Consider the following 20,933-nt stretch of genomic DNA (forward strand, 5'->3'; position numbering starts at 1 on the left):
GCCACCACACCTGGCCTGTACTCAGATATTTTAATAGTCTTCTCTCAGCAATTGTTAGAGCAGCTGGCACAAGAACCAGTTTTCTTACAGAAGTTTGGAATAATACTATCAGTCACCTTGATCTAATTTACACATTTATGGGACACTAAGCCAAACAGGTGCAGAATACATATTCTTTTGAAATGTGCATTGGACCATTCAGTAAAATAGGCCACCACATGCTGGGCCTGGAGTCTCAGTAAATATCAAAAGATTGACTTTTTACAAAGTATGTTCTCTGATCACAACAGAATTAATGACAATATGATATCTAGAAGAGCCCCAAATATTTGGAAATTAAATAAAATACTTCTAAGCAATCTATAGATTGAAGAATTCACAAGGAAACTCAAAAATATTTTTAACTTAAATGATAGAATGCAACAAATATATCGAAGTTTGTGGGATACAGCTAAAACAGTACATAAAGGGAAAATGATTGTTATAAATATATTTGTATTAGCAACTAAGGAAAATCTTTTGAGTCTTTATAGGTTAGGCAAAGATTTCTTACATATATAACTAAATGTATGGTCTATAAAAGAAAATAATTGGATCTCATCAAAATTCAAAAACATTTCAAAAGAGGATCATTAAGAAAATGAAAAACTAAGCAACAGACTGGAAGAAAATATGTTCAAAACCCTTATCTGATATACTTGTATCCAGAATTTTCAAAAACCCAATTTAAAAAGAGGATGATATATATGAAAAAATATTTTATCAAAGAGATTATACAAATGGATAATAAGCATATGAAAAGATGCTCAACATCATTGGAAAATGCAAATTAAAACCACAATGAGATACCATTTCACACCAACTAGAGTGAGTGTCTGTAATAAATAAGACAGACAATACTAAATGTTGTTGAGAATGTGGAGAAACAGAAACCCTCATACATTTCCAATGGGAGGTAAAATAGGGGCTTTGACAAGCAATTGGGCAAGTTCTCAGAAAGTTAAACGTAAAACTACTATGCATGTAACCTAGCAATTCCACTGTTGGTTACCTACCCCAAAAGAAATGAAAACATACGCCCACACAAAGAATTGGAGTGAATGTTCAGAGCAGCATTATTCACAATAGCCGAAAACTAGAAGCAACCTAAATGTCTGTCAGCTGGTGAATGGGTAAACAAAATATGATATATAAACAATAGAACACTATTAGCAATACAGGCTGGCTGTGGTGGCTTACATCTGAAATCCCAGCACTTTGGGAGGCCAAGGTAGGAGGATGACTTGAGCTCAGGGGTTCGAGACCAGCCTGGGCAACATGGTGAAATCCTGTCTCTACAAAAAAATAATAATAATATTAAAGAATACTACTAGCAGTAAAAAAGATTGAACTACTGACACATGCTGCATGATGGATGAACTTCAAAAAATTATACTAAGTGAAAGAACTCAGACCCAATAAATTACATACTATATGATTCTATGTATACGAAGTATCCAGAAAAGACAAAGGTGTAGGAATAGAAAGTAGGTTAGTGGCTGCTTGGGACAGGTTGGGAACCAGTCCCAAGTAGCAGATTGGAGTATAAACAGGCATGAGGGATTTTATTGGTGGAATGAAGCTGTTCTAAAATTGATTTATGGTCATGGTTACACCACTCAGTAGAGTAACAAATGGACCTTCATTTGTACACTTAAACTGGATGAATTGACATGTCAAATAGGCTCACCTTAATAAAGCTTTTATTTTTTAAAAAAGGATAAAATCAATTATATATTTTCAACTTAAACTAGAAAATGAGACCATAAACCTAAAGTTAGTTGAAGAATGGCAAAAATAAAGATGAGAGTACAATCAGTGAAATAGGAAACAAACTAATAGTGAAGCATAACAAAGCCAAAAGCTTTAATAAAATTGAAAAATGCCTAGAAAGACTGATAAAAGAAAAAAAAATCAAACACAAAATTACCATAGTTAGGAATGAGAGAGACTACTACAAATTCTAATGACATTAAAAGACTAACCAGAAACTAATATGAACAACTTTATATCAATAAATTTGACAATTCAGATAAATGGACAAATTTCTTGGAAAACAATTTACTAAAACAGATGCAAGAAAAAAGAATATCTTTAAAACCCTGTATCTCTCCTTCTGATGAAATTTGTCCTAAAAAGGAATGCCAGGCTTAAATAGCTTTACTGGTAAAGTCGGCCAAACACTTAAGGAAGAAATAACGTCAACCTTACCCACAAAGTCTTTTAGAAAACAGGGAAAGAATACTTGCCAAGTCATCTTTTGAAGCCTGCATAACTCTGGTACTAAAACTAAAGATTTTACAAGAAAAAATATATATAATGAATTAAATCCAGCAATATGTGAAAAGGACACTCCATAATGAAGTGGGGTTTGTCCCAAGTATGTAAAGTTGGTTTAATATCTGAGAACTAATCAACATAATTTATCATATTAACAGACTAAATGTATTTGACAAAATTCAACACCTGTTTGTGATTAAAGAAAATAAAAACTCAATGAATGAAGTCTAAAAGATAATCTCCTTAATCTGATCAAAAGTATATGTAAGAAATCTGCAGTTAACAAATCGAGGATTATCCCCTTTAATAAATTCTGTTCAATACTGTACTGAAGATTTTAGCCGATGCAGTAAGACAAGAAATAAAAGGCATATAGTGTTATATTGAAACTCCTGAAGAATCCTCAAAACAGCTACTTAAACTCTTCACTGAATTTAATTTATCTAGGTCTTGGATAAAAGATAAATATGTACAAATCAGTTATATTTCTGCAAGTTGCAAACTGTTAGAAAACAAAATTTAAAAAATCATACCCTTTACAGTAGTCCCCCAAAAAACGAACACTAAAATACTTAGGAATAAATTTAACCAAAGAAGGCTGGGCGCGGTGGTTCACACCTATAATCCCAGCACTTTGGGAGGCCAAGGTAGGCAGATCACTTTAGGTCAGGAGTTCAAGACCAGCCTGGCCAACATGCTGAAACTCGTCTTTACTAAAAAATGCCAAAAAATTAGCTGGGCGTGGTGGTGTATGCCTGTAATCCCAGTTACTTAGGAGGCTGAGACAGGAGAATCACTTGAACCCAGGTGGCAGAGGTTGCAGTAAGCCGAGATCGCGCCACTGCACTCCAGCCTCGGCGACAGAGCGAGACTCTGTCTCAATAAATAAATTAATTAAAATAAAATAAGTTTAACCAAAGAAGTACAACACCTCTACACTGAAACTACAAAACATTCCAGAGATAAGGTAAAGAAGGTCTAAATAAAAAGAGACATGTCATGTTTATGGATTGAAGATGGAGTTTTTTTGTTTTTTGGATTTTTTTTTGGTTTATAAAATGTAATTTATGTTACTCTGCTATTACATAGGGCATAAGATTTTCACAAGGCTTTTTTGGGACTACAGTCAATGATTAGCAACACACAGTAGTGTTCCAACTCTAACAATCACTAGACAAATGGGACACCCTCTCACGTGCACAAATCTGCATGGAAACATACTAAAGTTTTAGACTTGTGTACTTTAATTTATTTCCCCTTTCTAGTGTGTTAAGAAATGACATGCACTTTAATTTGCCAAAAGCAATGCTGTATTCTGGCAGCAATATGCTACTTCTGTTACATAGTAAAGTGAATACCAGAACTACAAAGTCAGTAAATTTTTATTGGGAAGGGAGGTTGTCAACTTAAACAGCAGCAAATAAAGAGTGAATAAGGAAACTTGCTGTTGCCACAGATACACATGACCTCCTTATGTGATAAAGGAGGCATTTCAATTTGTGAACCATAGCCAGAGATGGCAAGTATGTTTCCATTCAGTCTAATACTTCTGGATTCCTACTAAAAAGGAATATATTAAGAGCATGGAAATGATGCTTATTGAAAGGAAACCCTCGAAGAGTAAGGGAGGGAATGTAGAAATTAAGAAGTTATGTGGAACACTTTAAATTGTAATTAACTACATTTTCATATCTTCTCAGTATTAAAAAACACAGTCACTTGCAGAACTGGTTCAGATTACTTAAATACCAGATACATTTTTAGTCCTCATAGTGTTTGGAAGTTACTTACGTTTATATGAAATGAAGCTATTAATGCTTTTCTGCAGCAGTAACTGCACACCAGGAAAGCCAAGACAAACACAAATCAAGGCATGAAGTTTTCCCAAAGCTGCAGTGTGAAAAGACTATAAACGGTTGATTCCAAACACATAAATCGGTTTCTTTGCTATAGGAAATCCAAGTGAAATAAGGAATGGAGATGTGTAAAAAGGTTTCTTGAAGGAAAGAAGGATGACACCTTGTATGGATTTAGTTTTCAGCCCTTTCTACCGCCTCACATTCTTCTCCTGCACTGTCTGATGTCCAAAGTGTTAGGTTGTCTCTAAGCAATTGCATGATGAGGGTGGTGTCTTTATGAGTCTTCATTCAGTGTATCAACTTCAGCAATGGCCTCATCAAAAGCCGTTTTAGCCAGCGTGTAGGCAAGCTCTGGGTTATTAAGAATCTCATAGTAAAATACAGAAAAGTTAAGAGCAAGCCCCAGGTGGATTGGGTGTGTGGGTTGCATCTCTTTCTTGCTTATATCAAATGCCTCTCGGTAAGCTCCTTGGGAATTAGCTATCATTTGTTTTCGATCATCACCACATGCAATCACATGCAACTTCAGCAAAGTACTGGAAGTAATCACCCTTCGTCTTCAGATGGAAAACCTTACTCTCTGGATTAGTTGCATTGGCTATTAAATATTTATCCAACAATTCCAGGATGGTGGTGCAGATGGATCTCGGCTCAGACTCTACTTTCTCCCAGTAGTCCTTAATCAGCTGCAACTTCTTGTCGGAGGTGTCAGTCTTCTGCTCAATGCTCGAGATGACCCTCCAGGTGGACCTGCAGCCCCCAACTACATTCTTGTAGGCCACAGAGAGCAGGTTGCAATCCTCGTTGGACAGCTTGGCGACCTACTCAGTCACGGCCTTCATGCAGATGGCCATGTCATTGTAGCGCTCGGCCTACTTGGCCAGCTTGGCCTTCTGATCGGCTCCCTCCTCTTGGCGGATGCAGGGCGGAGGGCAAGGAGAGCAAGGACAAGCGCCGACCCGGAGCAGGAGGGGTCCTTCAGAGCTTCACATCTCTGTGGCAACAACTAGAGTCCCACCACTTTGATCTGCTTTTTAGATTGAGTATTTTTTAAGAAGCCACATCTCCCTGAATTCATCTCGATTTTAACACAATCTCACTCCAAATCCCAGCCAGTTTTTAAAATAAAAATGGACAAGTTGATTCTAGAATTTACGTGGATGGAAAAACAAAAGTCTTAACCATAACCAAAGCAATGTTGAAAAGGTAAAGCAAAGTTGAGAGCTAAAGACTTACTGTAAAAGCTGCAGTAATCAAGATTGTAGGTTTAGGATAAGAGAAAGAGATCAATGAACAGAGCAGAAAGAAACACATACATATATATATATGGCCAATTCCGTTTTAACAAAGCTGTCAAGGCAATTCAGTAGGGAAAGAAAAGGCTTTTTAACATATGGTGGAGGAACGACCCTGATAAACATGGAGGGGAAATGAACTTTACCCCACCTCACACAACACAAAATTTAATTCAAGATGATGGGGCTGGGCACAGTGGCTCACACCTGTAACCCTAGCACTTTGAGAGGCCGAGGCAGACAGATTACCTGAGCTCAAGAGTTCAAGACCAGTCTGGGCAATGTGGTGAAACCTCGTCTGTATTAAAAATACAAAAATTAGCTGTGTGTGGTGGCCCATGGCTGTAATCCCAGCTACTTAGGAGGCTAAGGTCCAAGAATCACTTGAACTCTTGAACTTGAGAGGCAGAAGTTGCTGTGAGCCAAGATCATACCATTGCACTCCAGCCTGGGCAACAGAGACTGTCTCCATTGTCTCCAAAAAAAAAAAAAAAAAAGATGATGGAATCATAGACCTCAACGAAAATGTGGAAAAATATCTTCAAAACCATGATATGCTAGGATTTCTTGAAGAGAACATTAAAAGCACTGAACATTTTTCTTAAATAAATTGGACTTCATTGGAAAGAAAGGTGTATTTTCTCCATTCTTCATTGTCATTCCTTTTTCTTTTCTTTTTTTAATATGATGACCATAAGATTTATTACTTGGTGGTTGAAATTTTTCAAGATCTTGTTGGGGTTTGTTGAATTTTTTGAACCATGAGATAATGTTTTTCACCGAATGTAGGACTTTTTTGACTTATTTCTTCAAATTTTCCCCCCTTTTTCTTCTAGGACTCCCCCAATTTATGCTGATAAATTGTCTCATAGATCTCACTGAGACTCAGTTCATTTTTCTTTTATTCTCTTCGGTCTCCAAATTAGATCATTTTTACTTCAGTTCACTGATTTAGCTCATGTGAATTTTTCATTTCTTCTATTGTACTTTTCAGCTCCAGAATTTCCATTTAGTTCTCTTTGTACTTTAGATTTTTCTGTTGAGAGCCTATATGTGTTCAGCTGTTATTAGTTTATTTTTATTGAATTATTTCAGCATATTTAGAGTAACTACTTTGAAGTCTTAGGCTGCTAAATTCAGTATCTGGACCCATTCAGAATCAGTTTCAGTTGGCTGCTTTCTTTCCCAAGTTATGTGTCACACTTTCCTGTTTTTTTTATATGTCTTATTTTCTTATTAAAAACTAGACATTTTTAAGATCAACAGTCCCCAACCTTTTTGTCACCGGGGACTGGTTTCATGGAAGACAATTTTTCCACAGACTGGTGGGGGGGTCATGGTTTTGGGATTAAACTGTTTTACCTCAGATCATCAGGCATGAGATTCTTATAAGGAGTGCACAACCTAGATCTGTTGCATGCTCATTTCACAATAGGGTTTGCACTCTTGTGATCTCATACCACCCTTATCTGACAGGAGGCGGAACTCAGGTGGTAATGCTTGCTTGCCCACCCACTGCTCCTCCTGCTGGGTGGCCCATTTCCTAACAGGCCACTGACCAGTACCAGTCTATGGTCCAGAGTTTGGGGACCCTGTTGTATAGTACATTGTAGTGTGTCTGCATTTCGTTGTTCTGAATGCCTGCCTAGACTAAAACTGCAAAGTCTCTCTCTTACTTACACCTGAACATCTCTATTCAGATGTTTCCCTCTAACCCTAGCTAGCTCCCTGGGGGCCTCACCTGAACTTAATTATTTAGTGGTCAACAAATGAATTGAGCAGGTAGCTGAAATACCTCAAAGACTTCCCACTCTCTGTCACCTGAGCTGTGTGTGAATTAGAGAATACATTGAGAGTCACAGCAAACTGATGTCTCCCTAGGCTTTCAGTTTTTGCCAGACTCTGAGATATTCCACATACATGCCTACTTTAACAGACAGACAGGGATCTGGCAAGTTTATTATCAGGCTTTCGTAGCCCTCTTGCTTCCAGATTTCATCCTTAAACGGAATCTGTAACCTCCAGCCAGTAAAACCTTACATTTTCACTGCCTAACTTGGGGATAATGGAAATACCTCCAGATAGGAAGACCAGTTCTTACCCTATGCAGTTTTTCATGAGTAAACTTATCACCATTGGTTGTTTTCCAGTGCCCTGAAGTTGTTTTTAATAATTTGCCCAGTTTTATACACCCATCTTTCTTAACACTATTAAAAATACCGCCATGATAACATTAGTTTAGCTGTGTCCCTTGGGGCCAATATGTAGTTGGACATTCATTTTTATTGTGGTGGTAATGGTATTTTTTAAAATTTAGGCCGGGCACAGTGGTTCAGGCCCGTAATCCCAGTACTTTAGGAGGCCAAGGAGGGTGGATCACCTGAGGTCAGGAATTTGAGACCAGCCTGGCGAACATGGTGAAACCCCATCTCTACTGAAAATACAAAAATTAGCCAAGCGTAGTGGCAGGTGCCTGTAATCCCAGCTACTCAGGAGGCTGAGGCAGGAGAATCATTTGATCCCAGGAGGTGGAGATTGCAGTGAGCTGAGATCGTGCCATTGCACTCCAGCCTGGGTGACAAGAGCAAAACTCTGTATCAAAAAATAAAAATAAAAAATAAAATTTAGATATAATTCACATACCATAAAATTCACCCTTTTAAGGTATACAGTTGATTGGTTTTCAGGATATTCATAGTGTTATGCAATTGCCACTAATTCCAAAGCATTTTCACCACCCAAAAAGAAACCCTATATCCATTAACAGTCACTCCCCATTCCTCCCTTCTCCCAGCCTCTGACAACCACTGTTATACTTTCTGTCTCTATAGGTGTGCCCATTCTAGACATTTCATATACATGGAATCGTATAGTATGTAGCCTTTTGTGACTAACATATTTCATGCAGTGTAATGTTTTGGAGGTTCATTCATGTTGTAGCATGAATCAGTACTTTATTTTCGTGGCTGAATCATATTCTGTTTTACAGATAATACCACATTTTGTTTATTCATTCACCAGTTGATGGACATTTAGGTTGTTTTTGGTTTTTGACTATTATGAACAATGCAGTTGTGAACATATATTTACAAGTTTTTGTGTGGATGTGTCTTCAGCTCTCATATATACGTAGGAGTGGAATCAGTGAGTTAATAGGGTATTTCTGTTTAATTAGAAGGTAATGACAACTTTAAAACCTGATTTCAGCCATTTAGTAGGAAATTTAATGCACTCACATTTATTGTGATTACCATGATTACCACTTTGTTTTGTGTTTTCTATTTACTAGGCTTTTCTGTTTCTTGGGTTTATTTTTCCCTTCCTTTTTATTGGAATAGTTGAGCATGTATGCGTGTTTGCACTCTGTCTGTCTCTATCTAGTGAGGAAACTTGACTATCCTATTTTTACTTTTTAAATTGTTAACAAATTTAAACTTAAATGTTTATATTAATGTCTACAGTTGATGCAAGTCTCCAAGCTGGGAAAGAACATTATCATGCTTTCAATTATTCTTTTCCTAGCATCTCCCTAAAGAAGTCATCTGGAATGTTAATACTTGTTTCTCTTGTTTCTTTTACCTTTTTACATTATGTTTTAATGATTTTGCATTCTTGCCTATCAATTTTCCTGATTTCTTTGGCCCAACACTATTTTTTGTATAACACATCTGTCTTTTTCCTGGATTCATGATTCATTATTATTTTGTGGAGTACTTAAGGAATTCTTTCAGATAGGCCTTTATGGCTGATAAGTTTTCTGAGTCCTTACATATACAAAAATGTCTTTTACCCTTACTCTTGAATGACAAAATACTCCATTGTTTACTAGCTTCCATTGCTGCTGATGAGGATTTTGATGTCACTCTGATTCTCAGTCTTTTGATTCTTCTATCTAAAAACTCTTAGGATTCTCTGTAGCCTTCAAGTTCTAATGTTTTTCTGCCTAGTATTTAGGTAGTTGTCTTTTTTCTTCCATCCTGCTTAGTACTTGGTGGATAACTTTCTATTTGAAGATCTCTGACTTTACCTTGGGGACATTTTTATATGTAATTTTCTCCTGAATACTCTTATTTGTCAGATATTAAAACTTCTAAATCCATCCACGATGGTACTTAACTCTTCTATTTTTGCTTCTTTGTCTTCTTGTACTGTATTTTTGGAAAGTCCTCAGTAAAATCTTTCGTTCTCACTAACTCACATTGCAGTTCACCCCAGTTAACACTGTTAACTATGAAATTAACCCTTATGATATCATGACAGTATATGTGCCTGAGAGCAATGCCCTTTCTCTACATATGCTGTGTTATAATTTGTCCAGAAATGAATAAATATAGCAGTTTTCAGGGTATGTGCATTCTTTGTATATTTAACAAATCTAAAGATAGAAACTCCTGGCCGGGCACAGTGACTCATGCCTGTAATCCCAGCACTTTGGGAGGCTGAGGCAGGCGGATCACGAGGTCAAGAGATCAAGACCACAGTGAAACCCCGTCTCTACTAAAAAATACAAAAAATTAGCCGGACACGGTGGCGGGCACCTGTAGTCCCAGCTACTCGGGAGGCTGAGGCAGGAGAATGGTATGAACCCAGTAGGCGGAGCTTGCAGTGAGCCAAGATTGCACCACTGCACTCCAGCCTGGGCAACAGAGTGAGACTCCGTCTCAAAAAAAAGAAACTCCTTGCAAAATTTTAAAATTCTCTGACTGTAATGCCCCCTGTAGATTAGTACCCAAAGACATGGGTCTCTTCCCCTCAGTTTCTTAAACTCCTGATTTCCTCAGATGTTATCCTCCTTTGTTGCATGTATGTCTCTTCTTCAGAGTGATGATTTTCCTTAACTGTTTGGTGATTTTTTTTTTTTTTTTTTTTTTTGGTGTTTTACTCTTCTTTGTGTTTTGCAATCCATTTACCTACTTGAGTGTTGAGTAGCTTACTGCCAATGATTATGAGGGAGGGACAGGACAAGCTGCTGAGGGGCAGGAGTGCTGTTGCTTGTCTTCTGGTGTGGGTATTCTCTCCTTCCCTTCTGAGAGTTAGCAGCTACCTGTGACATTGCACTGCTCTGCAGCCCAGTGTGCATCCTTGCTGCTTTAGCCTGTGAATATATGCCTCTGTTGACTGCTGCTTAGCACAAACCTGGGAATGGGGAGGGCCTGATTGACCCAGCTGATCCAGATGCAACTCACTGATTAATCATCCTGATGTATGTCTGAGTGCCCCCAACCTTCAGCTGTCTATGTCCACTGGCTCTGCCTTGAAACTCTTCCTTAACCACTCCTACTTTTGCAGATGTCTTATCGTACATCTGGCTTAGACTATGGCTTCCTTCAGTTACTGCCTCCCTTCCCCACCATTCAACTCCCCACTCCTATAAATATAATCTCGTCTGATTCTAGGAGATTGCTGATAGTCTTTCCTTATTATCTCATGCATTTATGATTTATATTTGTTAACTGTAAATGTCATTTCCTCAGAAAGTTTTTTCCTAACCACCCAATGTAAAGTAACTTCTCACTTTCTATCACATCAGCTCAGTTTATTTTCATTGTAGCATTCATCTCTATTTAATATTTATGGCCTTTTGTTTTTCCAGACCTAAATGCATACTCCTTTAGGAGCATTATATGGTCTATTTACAGCTATATCATAAGTGGTTAGAGCAGTGCCTGATATACAGTAGACATTCAATATATGATAGTTGAAATAAGTGACTTTATCTTTTTTAAAAACATTATCACATTTGTTTAAATTACATAAATTTTAGATTTTATACCAGAAACCAGGCTTAACATCTCTGTTCAAGACAAAAAAAGAGAAACACACCTTTATTAACCAAATAGTTTTCTTTGCCCAAAACTGTATAATTAATTGGTTAAATAATACAAAATACAAAGTTTCTTAACCTCCAGCACTTCAGTCTATATGGCATTCAAGCAAAGCTTGGGGGTGAAATAAAAGCAAAGCTTTGATTTTTCTAAGAACAATATTACAAAGTGACCAGAAGTTAGAATTATGTTTGCTTATAGTTTCTATGACTATGTGAGATATAATTTATTCTCAGGTAAATCGTTAAGTTGAAATTCATCATATTCTTATGCCATATTATTATGGAGCTCCTTTAGCAAACTCAAATTTCCTTAATGGAATTTCCAAAGTCTTAGGTTAAGGACTCACTCTACCAGATAAGATTTTTACTTTTTATCCCTGCATCTCTTAAATTTTATAGCTTTTGATCAGGTGGCTGATCAACCCATAAGGGATAATAATGAACAGTTTTTCAGTTTAGAAATACTGTTTTGAGAGTTAATTCCTTAATTAAATTTAGGTTAGAAAAATATAGAAATGCACATAGGTAGTCATAGTCACTGCTTACATAGTAACTTCTCCATGAAGGAAAAGTCCCTGTCTTGGCGAGTTTTGAGTTGGCCTCTTTTGCTGAGTCTGTTAGTTTTTCAGTCCCCATATATAAAATTTTGTAACATTCTTACTTTCTCCATGGAGATCAAGTTTATTCCCAGATTTTTCCTTGAAAATATTTAAATATTTTATGGCAAAGAAAAGCAGTAGTCACTTTAGAAGACAATCAGAATTTATCTGTTCCATGAAACAAATATTTATATATATGCCATTTGTAAGTCTTCTTGTAGGTTATTTACACTTCTACCATCAAGAAGATGAGCTTAAACCCTACAGAATTAACCTCACATCTTTATAATTCTGATATAAATTACTTTAATTTTGTTTTACTTTTTTTATTTAGGCAAAGATGCAATCTACACAATTCCAGTAAAAAACATTCTTGCTGTGGAAAAACTGGAAGAGAGTTCTTTCAACAAGAAAAATGTAAGTTATGTAAATAAATTATTTAAAGCTTTCTGAACTGCATGTATTAAGTATTTGTATTTCAAGGTATTTGGTAATACCTTGTATTTGTATCACCTATTAGATATTTGTATTCAAATTTTCAAGAGGTTGTTTATTGGATTGTTTACCATTAATCATTAATAGTTCATAAATAGCTAGCTCAAACTGTCTCTTAAAATTGTCCTTTATTGTTGATGCCTCATATAGCTTGCCTAGTTTGTTAAGTTAAAGATACTTTTCTCAAGACTTCCCTGTTATGATATATTTGATAAACCTGGTTTCTGGTATAAAATCTAAAATGTATGTAATTTAAGGAAATGTGATATATAATGTTTTTTAAAAAGATAAAGTCACTTAATTCAATTATCATATATTGAATGTCTACTGTATATCAGGCACTGCTCTAACCGCTTATGATATAGCTGTAAATAGACCATATAAGGCTCCTAAAGGAGTATGCATTTAGGTCTGGAAAAACAAAAGGCCATAAATATTAAATAGAGATGAATGCTACAATGAAATGCTCTACATGGTATTCAAGTCTCTAAATAATACAGTCCCAAGCTATCTGTCCAGCTTTGTCTTCTGCATTCAGTGCATACCATACACCCAAGCCAACCAGGATGATTTCCTTGTTCCTATTTTTCTGCTGCTTTTTCTTTATACTTTTTCTTCCATTAGCAATTCCTTCACTTTATTCTTATCTATATGATAGTCCATTCATTTGGATATGTGTGGCTTCTAAAACTTACATTCTTTTGTACTGCTTAGTACCATGTGACTCAGATTATGCTTGAGACTAACTTGCTTGAAACATAATAATTTCTTAGACATCTTAGCACCAGTTATCTAGCCAAGCAAACTAGATTCCTTTAGGTACTTTTCTTCTGTTTTGTACTGTGTGTTGGTTTGGGGACGCTTGTCACTAACTTTTTATCTTAATTGCCTATGAAGATGTTCCAAGTAATACATACGGAGAAACCACTCTATGTCCAGGCAAATAACTGTGTAGAAGCTAATGAATGGATAGACGTACTCTGCAGGGTGAGCCGATGCAATCAAAACAGGCTCAGTTTTTATCATCCCTCAGTGTATCTGAATGGAAATTGGCTCTGCTGTCAGGAGACCAGTGAAAACACTCTCGGCTGCAAGCCATGTACTGCGTAAGTTTCCTTCTGATTATAAAAGCAATGTGCCAAAATTTGATATATCCATTCAATGTTAATATTACTTGTCCATGAAAAAGGAATGACGTACTGATCCATGCTACAACAAGAATGGGACCTTGAAAAATTATGCTAAGTGAAAGAAGTCAAACATAAAGGCCACATATTCTCTGATCACATTGATGTAAAGTGTCTAGAATAGGTAAATTCATAGAGACACAAAGTAGATTAGTGGTTACAAGGGATAGGAGGAAGGGAGGAATGGGGAGATGCAGAGATGATTTTAGGAGTGAAGAAAATGTTCTAAAATTAATAGTGGTTGCACAAGTTAAAAAAAATTTTAAGGCAATGTTTAAATAGAAGCATGAGCTTGACCAAGTTATCAAGAAAGAAGGGTCCTTAGCATTCTCTTTCTAATTGTATGGAACAACCATTGTATTTCTAAGACTTAAGTAATAATGTATTGTTTTGTGATGAAGCATAGGTTGTGGAAATGATTTTACTTTAAAATTTCCCTCCTTCTGTTTAGAGTCACATAACAACCAAACCTCTCCTTGGCCCCACTTTATTTTAACTGTCAAATGAAACTAAATTTCTGCAAAAGTCTGTGGTTCTATTTTTAGTCTCAAACCATCAGAAGTCCTTGGCATGTTAACAAAATAAAATTTGTCCAATATATTTATTTTTTATTTTTACCATAGAGGTGTCCCTGCAGACATCCAAATAGATATTGATGAAGACAGAGAAACAGAAAGAATTTATTCCCTTTTTACCCTCAGTTTACTTAAGCTGCAGAAGATGGAAGGTAAATACACAATCTATTTTTATATAACCATAATCTTTCATTACCAATTCCTAAAGTAAAAGTTGAAAATACTCATAGATTTACCAAAATGTTATTTATATGAAAGTTGACAAACCCACAGGGGGCATTTTTCATTGACATTCATGAAGTAAAATTCTGTTTTTGCATGAATGTGATGATCCTAATAAATAAAATGTATATATTTTAGTTATCTTGGCTTTGCCAGGGGAAATCCCCTCAGCATAAGACATTTGAAAAATTCTTATTTGAACTACACATTGCATTTATAGAATTTACTTGTCTGATCAGAGATTTGTTTTCCTGTTCCTTTTAGAGGCTTGTGGAACTATTGCAGTCTATCAAGGACCACAGAAAGAGCCTGATGATTATTCTAACTTTGTAATCGAGGATTCTGTAACAACCTTTAAGACAATTCAGCAAATAAAAAGCATAATTGAGAAGCTGGATGAACCTCATGAAAAATATAGGAAGAAAAGATCCAGTAGTGCAAAATATGGGAGCAAGTGAGTGATTTTTAAGCTATCGTAAACATATTTTTAAACAGTTTGAGATTGCCTCTCCTGCCCCACCCTCACACCTCCTGCTCACCCACATCTCTCAAGACCCGGCTGAGGACCATTCTCTGGTGTAAGTTTCCCTGGCCACTCAAACTCAAAGTGCTCTTTGTGGCCGGGCGCGGTGGCTCAAGCCTGTAATCCCAGCACTTTGGGAGGCTGAGACGGGCGGATCACGAGGTCAGGAGATCGAGACCATCCTGGCTAACACGGTGAAACCCCATCTCTACTAAAAAATACAAAAAACTAGCCAGGCAAGGTGGCGGGCGCCTGTAGTCCCAGCTACTCGGGAGGCTGAGGCAGGAGAATAGCGTAAACCCGGGAGGCGGAGCTTGCAGTGAGCCGAGATCGTGCCACTACACTCCAGCCTGGGCGACAGAGCGAGACTCTGTCTCAAAAAAAAAAAAAAAAAGTGCTCTTTGTGTTGTTCAGTTTAGCCGTCATTTCACTGTGTTGGTGCTATACTTTATCCACTTTTAAATTTCATATATATGTGTATATGAAATTACATATGTATATATTTATATATTATTTGTATTTATATAAAAAATATGTATTTATATATATTTAGTTTTTGTAGAGACAGGTTCTTGCCCTGTCACACAGGCTGGAGTGCAGTAGTATGATCATAACTCACTGTAACCTCCAGCTCCTAAGTTCAAGCGATCCATCTCAGCATCTTGAGTAGCGAGGACTACAAGTGTGCACTGCCGTGCCCAGCTATTTGTTTTATTTTTTGTGGAGACAGGGTCTTGCTATGTTGCCCAGGCTGGTTTTGACTTTCTGACCTCCAGTGATCCTCCTGCCTTGGCCTCTCAAAGTGCTGGGGTTACAGACATGAGCCAACACTACCAGCCTGTCACCAGTTTTAATGTTATGTTCAATTGTAATTCATTTCTTGAATACTTAGTAGGTCTTTGTTTTGTTTTTGTTTTTACTGATCCTCCTTCTACAGTACATAATAAGAATTCACAAAACTCACCCCCCAAAAAAAATAAGCTGTAAAAGTGCTACAAGTACTTTATAGTTGATTTTTTGGACCACTTCAGATGTAGATGGATACTACGATGGGTAACAACAGCAACAACTCGCATTTATTGGAAGGGGCATTGTGCTTAGTACTTTACAGCTTAGATTGCTTTTAGAAGCAAGTTATGAAGTCCCAATTGAGGTGGCTTAAACAATAAAACTATTTACTCTTGCAAATTAAGTAGTTAACTTCTACAGTTGGTTAATTCAGCAGCTCAGCACTGTCATCAAGGAACACCTGCCACTCAGCCAACCTCAACAAGGTGATTCCTCAGGCTTATTCTCTCATGAGCTGCAATAATTCAGAGCCCCACATTTTTATATTATAGCATCCAGAGGCAGAAAAGGCTGTTTTCTCCTTACTAGGAGAAAGGAACCTTCTCTAGAGTTACCCCCGGCCTTCCCTGAAACACATGGCTGCCCAATGTTAGAGCAGAATCGGGGTCTGTTTACAAAGAAGTGGCTAGGGAGGGGATGGTTCTTGGGCCGCCAAGTAACAGTGTTTGCCACAGTGAACACTCATTGATCCTCAAATCAGCTCAACTTGGTTTTATCCTCATTTTACAGCTAGTGAAATGGAGGCTTGGGGAAGCTAAACGCCTTGCCCAAGGTCACACAGCTGACTAGGGCTCCGAATCCTGGCCCCACCACTTTAAATGTTCTTTGAAAAGTATGTGTATTAATAATTATATTTTTTATTGATGTACAATAAAAATCAATTTGACAGGTATAAATATTTATATTCTTCCTAGATAGCTGCCTCAGTTAGGTTATTATAAGCATCCTAATCCTGTCTTTTCTGTACTAATGTAATTGGTTCTCTTCCAACAGCAGTAATCCAGTTTCCTTGGAGCCCTGGGAAGTTTCCATATGAGATCCCAGACATTCTTTCTTAAATTTCTCATACCCATACACACCATACCACTTCCCAGTTTTATTTTTCTCTATTAAAATATATCATGCCCTACTGTACTAAATATCTTATTAATAATTTTTATTTACCCTATACCAGAGTGTAAGTTCCATGATGGCAAGGTTTTTCTTGGTCTGTTTTGTTTACTACTTTAAGTTCTACACTAGGGTCTAAGATTTAATAGGTGGTCAGTAAGTACTCGTTGAATTAATGAAACAAGATTTGGCATGAGAGATTATCCAGGGAAAATTCTAAATACTTAATGGATTATATATTTGTCACCCTTTAAATTTTTATATTTCTTAAATTTTGAAAAATGACTTTTTTTCTTTTCTAGGGAAAATCCAATTGTTGGGAAAGCATCTTAGAGTTTAACAGATTGGTTCAGAAGAACTGGAAAATATTATTTTTCTTGGAGCTTTTCAATTCATCATATATTTTGTTCATAGTATTTAAGAATGAACATTCGCTTCAATGTCATCTGCCTCCACATTGTATTTAATATTTAATAATTGAAATTAATTGTTTGGGAATCCTGGTATTGATGTATTACTAGAGAATTTAAAGCCCAGGATTCCCTTCATACCTGTGTGACCAAATCTATATTTCTGCAACTTCTTTTTAATCGAAAGAATCTTCCTAGAAAAGCTTTGTAACAAAGGGAGAACTCCTCCGTAGCGAGAAACCATCTCTTCTTATAACACTCTGTTCTGTGGACTTGTTTTGACTACCATTAGTGCCTGCTCTATACTGCCAACATTGTGTTTTACTAGAAAATTCCAATTCATGACAGTTCGGAGCTTTTCATTTAGTTCATGTAGACCCTCCCGCTTTAAAAAAGAAAAAAAAATAAGAAATGATTTTCCTTTGGTCCATCAGTCATTACAGGTTCCATTCAAGACAGTGATAGAAATTTTAGAAAACTGCCAGAGCATCCTTGAAAGTTGCTAGATCCTTTTGCCTAAAGATGTAAACAAAACTCAAGACAGGAGGAATCAGGGAATACGTGCTATTGTGTGCATCTTGTTTACATTTGGAATCAGTGATGGCAAAAGAAATAATGAGACCTCTGAAATTGTTTTCATTGTTTTAAACACCAGGTACTCATTTTCTTGATTTGAAAGTTTAACATGACTTCTAAGGACATCTCTTCTGAAAAAGAAAGTAAACAGGGATGAAGGTGGTAGGAAAGTCACTTGACTTCACCTGCTGTTTCATGTTATAATAAGGGCCACCATAAGGATGCCCTCCTCATAGTGTTTGGTTCTGCTCTTACTCGAGAACGGTCACTCGGCGCACTTTAATAATCTGGACTGCTCCAGATTATACTTTAGATACTTCATGGTATCTAATCTTTATGATCAGTTGAATGATCAGTGTTTAAGTCTAAAAATAATGCTTTCCTGAAAATGTTTATATTTCATTACTGTTTCCTTATTGCCTGCTAGCCAAATGGAATTTGGGCAAGCAACTCTTTGAAGACTTTTTTTACCCTAGAAATTTACTTTTGTCCTAAAAACCCTAACTGTAAATAAGCAGTCGAAGCAAGTTGCCACCTTGAATTTGAGGGATACACTTTGCTTCATCAGTATTAAAAACCATGGTACTTTTATTTTGTCTTTTTTAATTCAAAACATTTTCTAAATGTGGTACTTTGAACCTTGGAGTATTTACATGTTTCTGTTCAAAACTGTGACTTATTAATGTAAGTCTGCTAGTAGTCCTTTTTTTGTTTCCCTGAGCATAAGCTATATTTCAAGATATACTTTGCCAATTTTGTTATTGGTGGGTAATTGTTTTTAAATTATATTGTTACTAGGTAATTATTTTTAAAGACTACTGGCATACCATCAAAGTTGTTCCATAAAAGAATATAACTGAGCAATGTATTTCTCTAAATGACTTGTAAAAATCAATGAGTTACATTTAAGTCTGCATTATGGTAGATTATTACTCCTGGCTCATTTTAAAGACAGTTTGAAAAAGTCCTTAAATTTTATAAGCTTGTAGATTCCATAAACTACACTGATTTATACATTTGAAAGAATTTAGCCATTTAATAAATTTCTCATTCTCAACTTGCATTTAGATTAAAATTCTTTTTATGAGTCTCTGAAATGTCTACCTGCGAAGAACATGTAAACATTGCCAGGTACCAGTCATTATTCTTTAGTGGCTTTTTAGTCCTCTGCTATTTTTTTAAGGCAAAAGAAATATTCATCTAACATTTCTAATATCAAATCCCCAATTGTGATTGTTTTTAAAGATCATGGCATGATCACAGGGACCAAGGCTGTGTGCATGCATAACTCTGGATTTGAAAGGAGGAGAGTTCAGCCATCTAGTTCTTTTCTTCACATGACACTTTTAAACAGCCAGTTTGACTGAAATTAACCAACTTGGCACAGCCTAAAAAGAAGTAATGTGAAATTAAATTATTTTTCTTTGAAAGTCTTTTGAAATAAGAGACCATGTAAGTAGGACCCTAAGATAACCAAGGAATTTGCTTCCAGGGCCCTCATTCCTCTGCCATTACTTACAAATTTTTTAATTTTTACTACCTAATACTCTTTCTCTACCTTTTCCACATTTGAAAACATACAAGGCAGCTCACTTCATCCAAAAACCTAAAAACTCCAGGAAGGAAAGAAAAGATAATATGGGGAAACTTGCCATAGATGCCGGTTCTGGTTCTTAGTTTAGCCATTTCCATCAGTTGAAATTGTGGTGTGATCTGTGCTTGTTTTGTTGTTTTGTTTTTGTTTAGCTTTGTTTTTTAATATTCATTTAATAAGATGATGGGCAATAGCAAAGATTTTTACTCCCAGGAATATAATTTATCAAATTGAACTATTTTATTTGCCAAAGAAACTTGTTTTTAATATCACGGGTAATGGGTAAGTGTCAAAACTAGGCTTTTTTTAATTAAACAAAAGAAGGTGACGAATGATATGGCTTTTGTTTCTGTTTCTGAAGCCTGATTTCATTTATGCCAGGTTTTGAAAAACATCTTTTTATTAAGTGAAAGCACCTTTAATTTGCTCTAACGGTACATCCTGTAAAGACAGAATTCTGCATAGTGTGTTAGGTGTCTTTACAGTATGGGAAAAATATAAGACTCATTCTAGAGTTAAATTACCAATCTTGGTTGATATTATCTGCTTCCATTTTTATTAATTTGGAAATTAATATGTTGCTAGTAAATATTGGTTTTTACAGTACCCAGTTTGAAAATGTAAGTTATCAAAACTTAATGTAGTGAATTTGTTTAACCATGTTGTATTGTTGAGAATGTATTTTTATTTAAATTTTATTTTCTTATCAAGAGTATTATAAAAATTAACTTTTGTAACTGTCGCTTGGAAATAACTCAAATAAATTACAAGAAGCCTGTCTGTTCTTTGTGAGACTGTATTTTCTTACTGATTTAGTAATTTCTCGTTTAAAATTATTATACCTTTCCTATTAGTAAGGGAACTGTGGAAGTGAGAAGTCTCCAGTAAGAACAATGCAATCTGAAAAGTGTTCAGTTTTCTTAAACTTAACTAGGCTGATTTTTGATGGGTGGGTTCTTTTTTTTTTTTTTTTTTTTGAGACGAAGTCTCGCTCTGTCCCCAGGCTGGAGTGCAGTGGTGCGATCTTGGCTCACTGTGACCTCTGCCTCCTGGGGTTCAAGTGATTCTCCTGCCTCAGCCTCCCGAATAGCTGGGACTTCAGGCATGCACCACCATGCCCAGCTAATTTTTGTATTTTTAGAAGAGATGGGATTTCACCATATTGATCAGGATGGTCTCTCTCTCTCTTGACCTTGTGATCTGCCCACTTCAGCCTCCCAAAGTGCTGGGATTACAGGCGTGAGCCACCGTGCCTGGCCTCTAATGGGCTGTGTTCTTATTTGTTCATTCATTCAACAGACTTGTTTTGAGGACCCATGGTCTTCAAAACACCTTGCAGGCTCCTGTCATTCCCTAGAGCCATGTACATCTGTCATGGAGGAATATAATTCACTTGTGTCTAGATACAGTTTAAAGCTGAGTTTTCCAGACTATATTTGACTTTTTAGAGAAGAGTGGAAAGAAGAATTATTTCAGAGCCTCTGGTTACTCAG

At 36.3% G+C, this 20,933-nt stretch overlaps 1 protein-coding gene and 1 pseudogene across 3 annotated transcripts in view; one reads left to right on the forward strand and one right to left on the reverse strand.

Annotated features, from left to right (window-relative positions):
* Positions 1-20,220, forward strand: part of LOC105469985 (RAS p21 protein activator 2) — a 121,841-nt gene extending 101,621 nt beyond the window's left edge. For all 3 annotated transcript variants that reach the window (XM_011721645.3, XM_011721646.2, XM_071091032.1), the window contains 5 exons: positions 12,234-12,316; positions 13,292-13,500; positions 14,205-14,308; positions 14,643-14,832; positions 17,163-20,220. In XM_011721645.3, coding sequence (XP_011719947.1) covers positions 12,234-12,316; positions 13,292-13,500; positions 14,205-14,308; positions 14,643-14,832; positions 17,163-17,193 — 617 coding nt within the window. In that variant the 3' untranslated portion in view covers positions 17,194-20,220. The remainder of the gene's footprint in view (positions 1-12,233; positions 12,317-13,291; positions 13,501-14,204; positions 14,309-14,642; positions 14,833-17,162) is intronic.
* LOC105469984 (14-3-3 protein theta pseudogene) lies at positions 4,159-10,778 on the reverse strand (annotated as a pseudogene).
* Positions 20,221-20,933: the final 713 nt, after the last annotated feature.

This window comes from Macaca nemestrina, chromosome 2 (genome assembly GCF_043159975.1).
Source record: "Macaca nemestrina isolate mMacNem1 chromosome 2, mMacNem.hap1, whole genome shotgun sequence".
NCBI classification, from domain to species: Eukaryota; Metazoa; Chordata; class Mammalia; order Primates; family Cercopithecidae; genus Macaca; species Macaca nemestrina.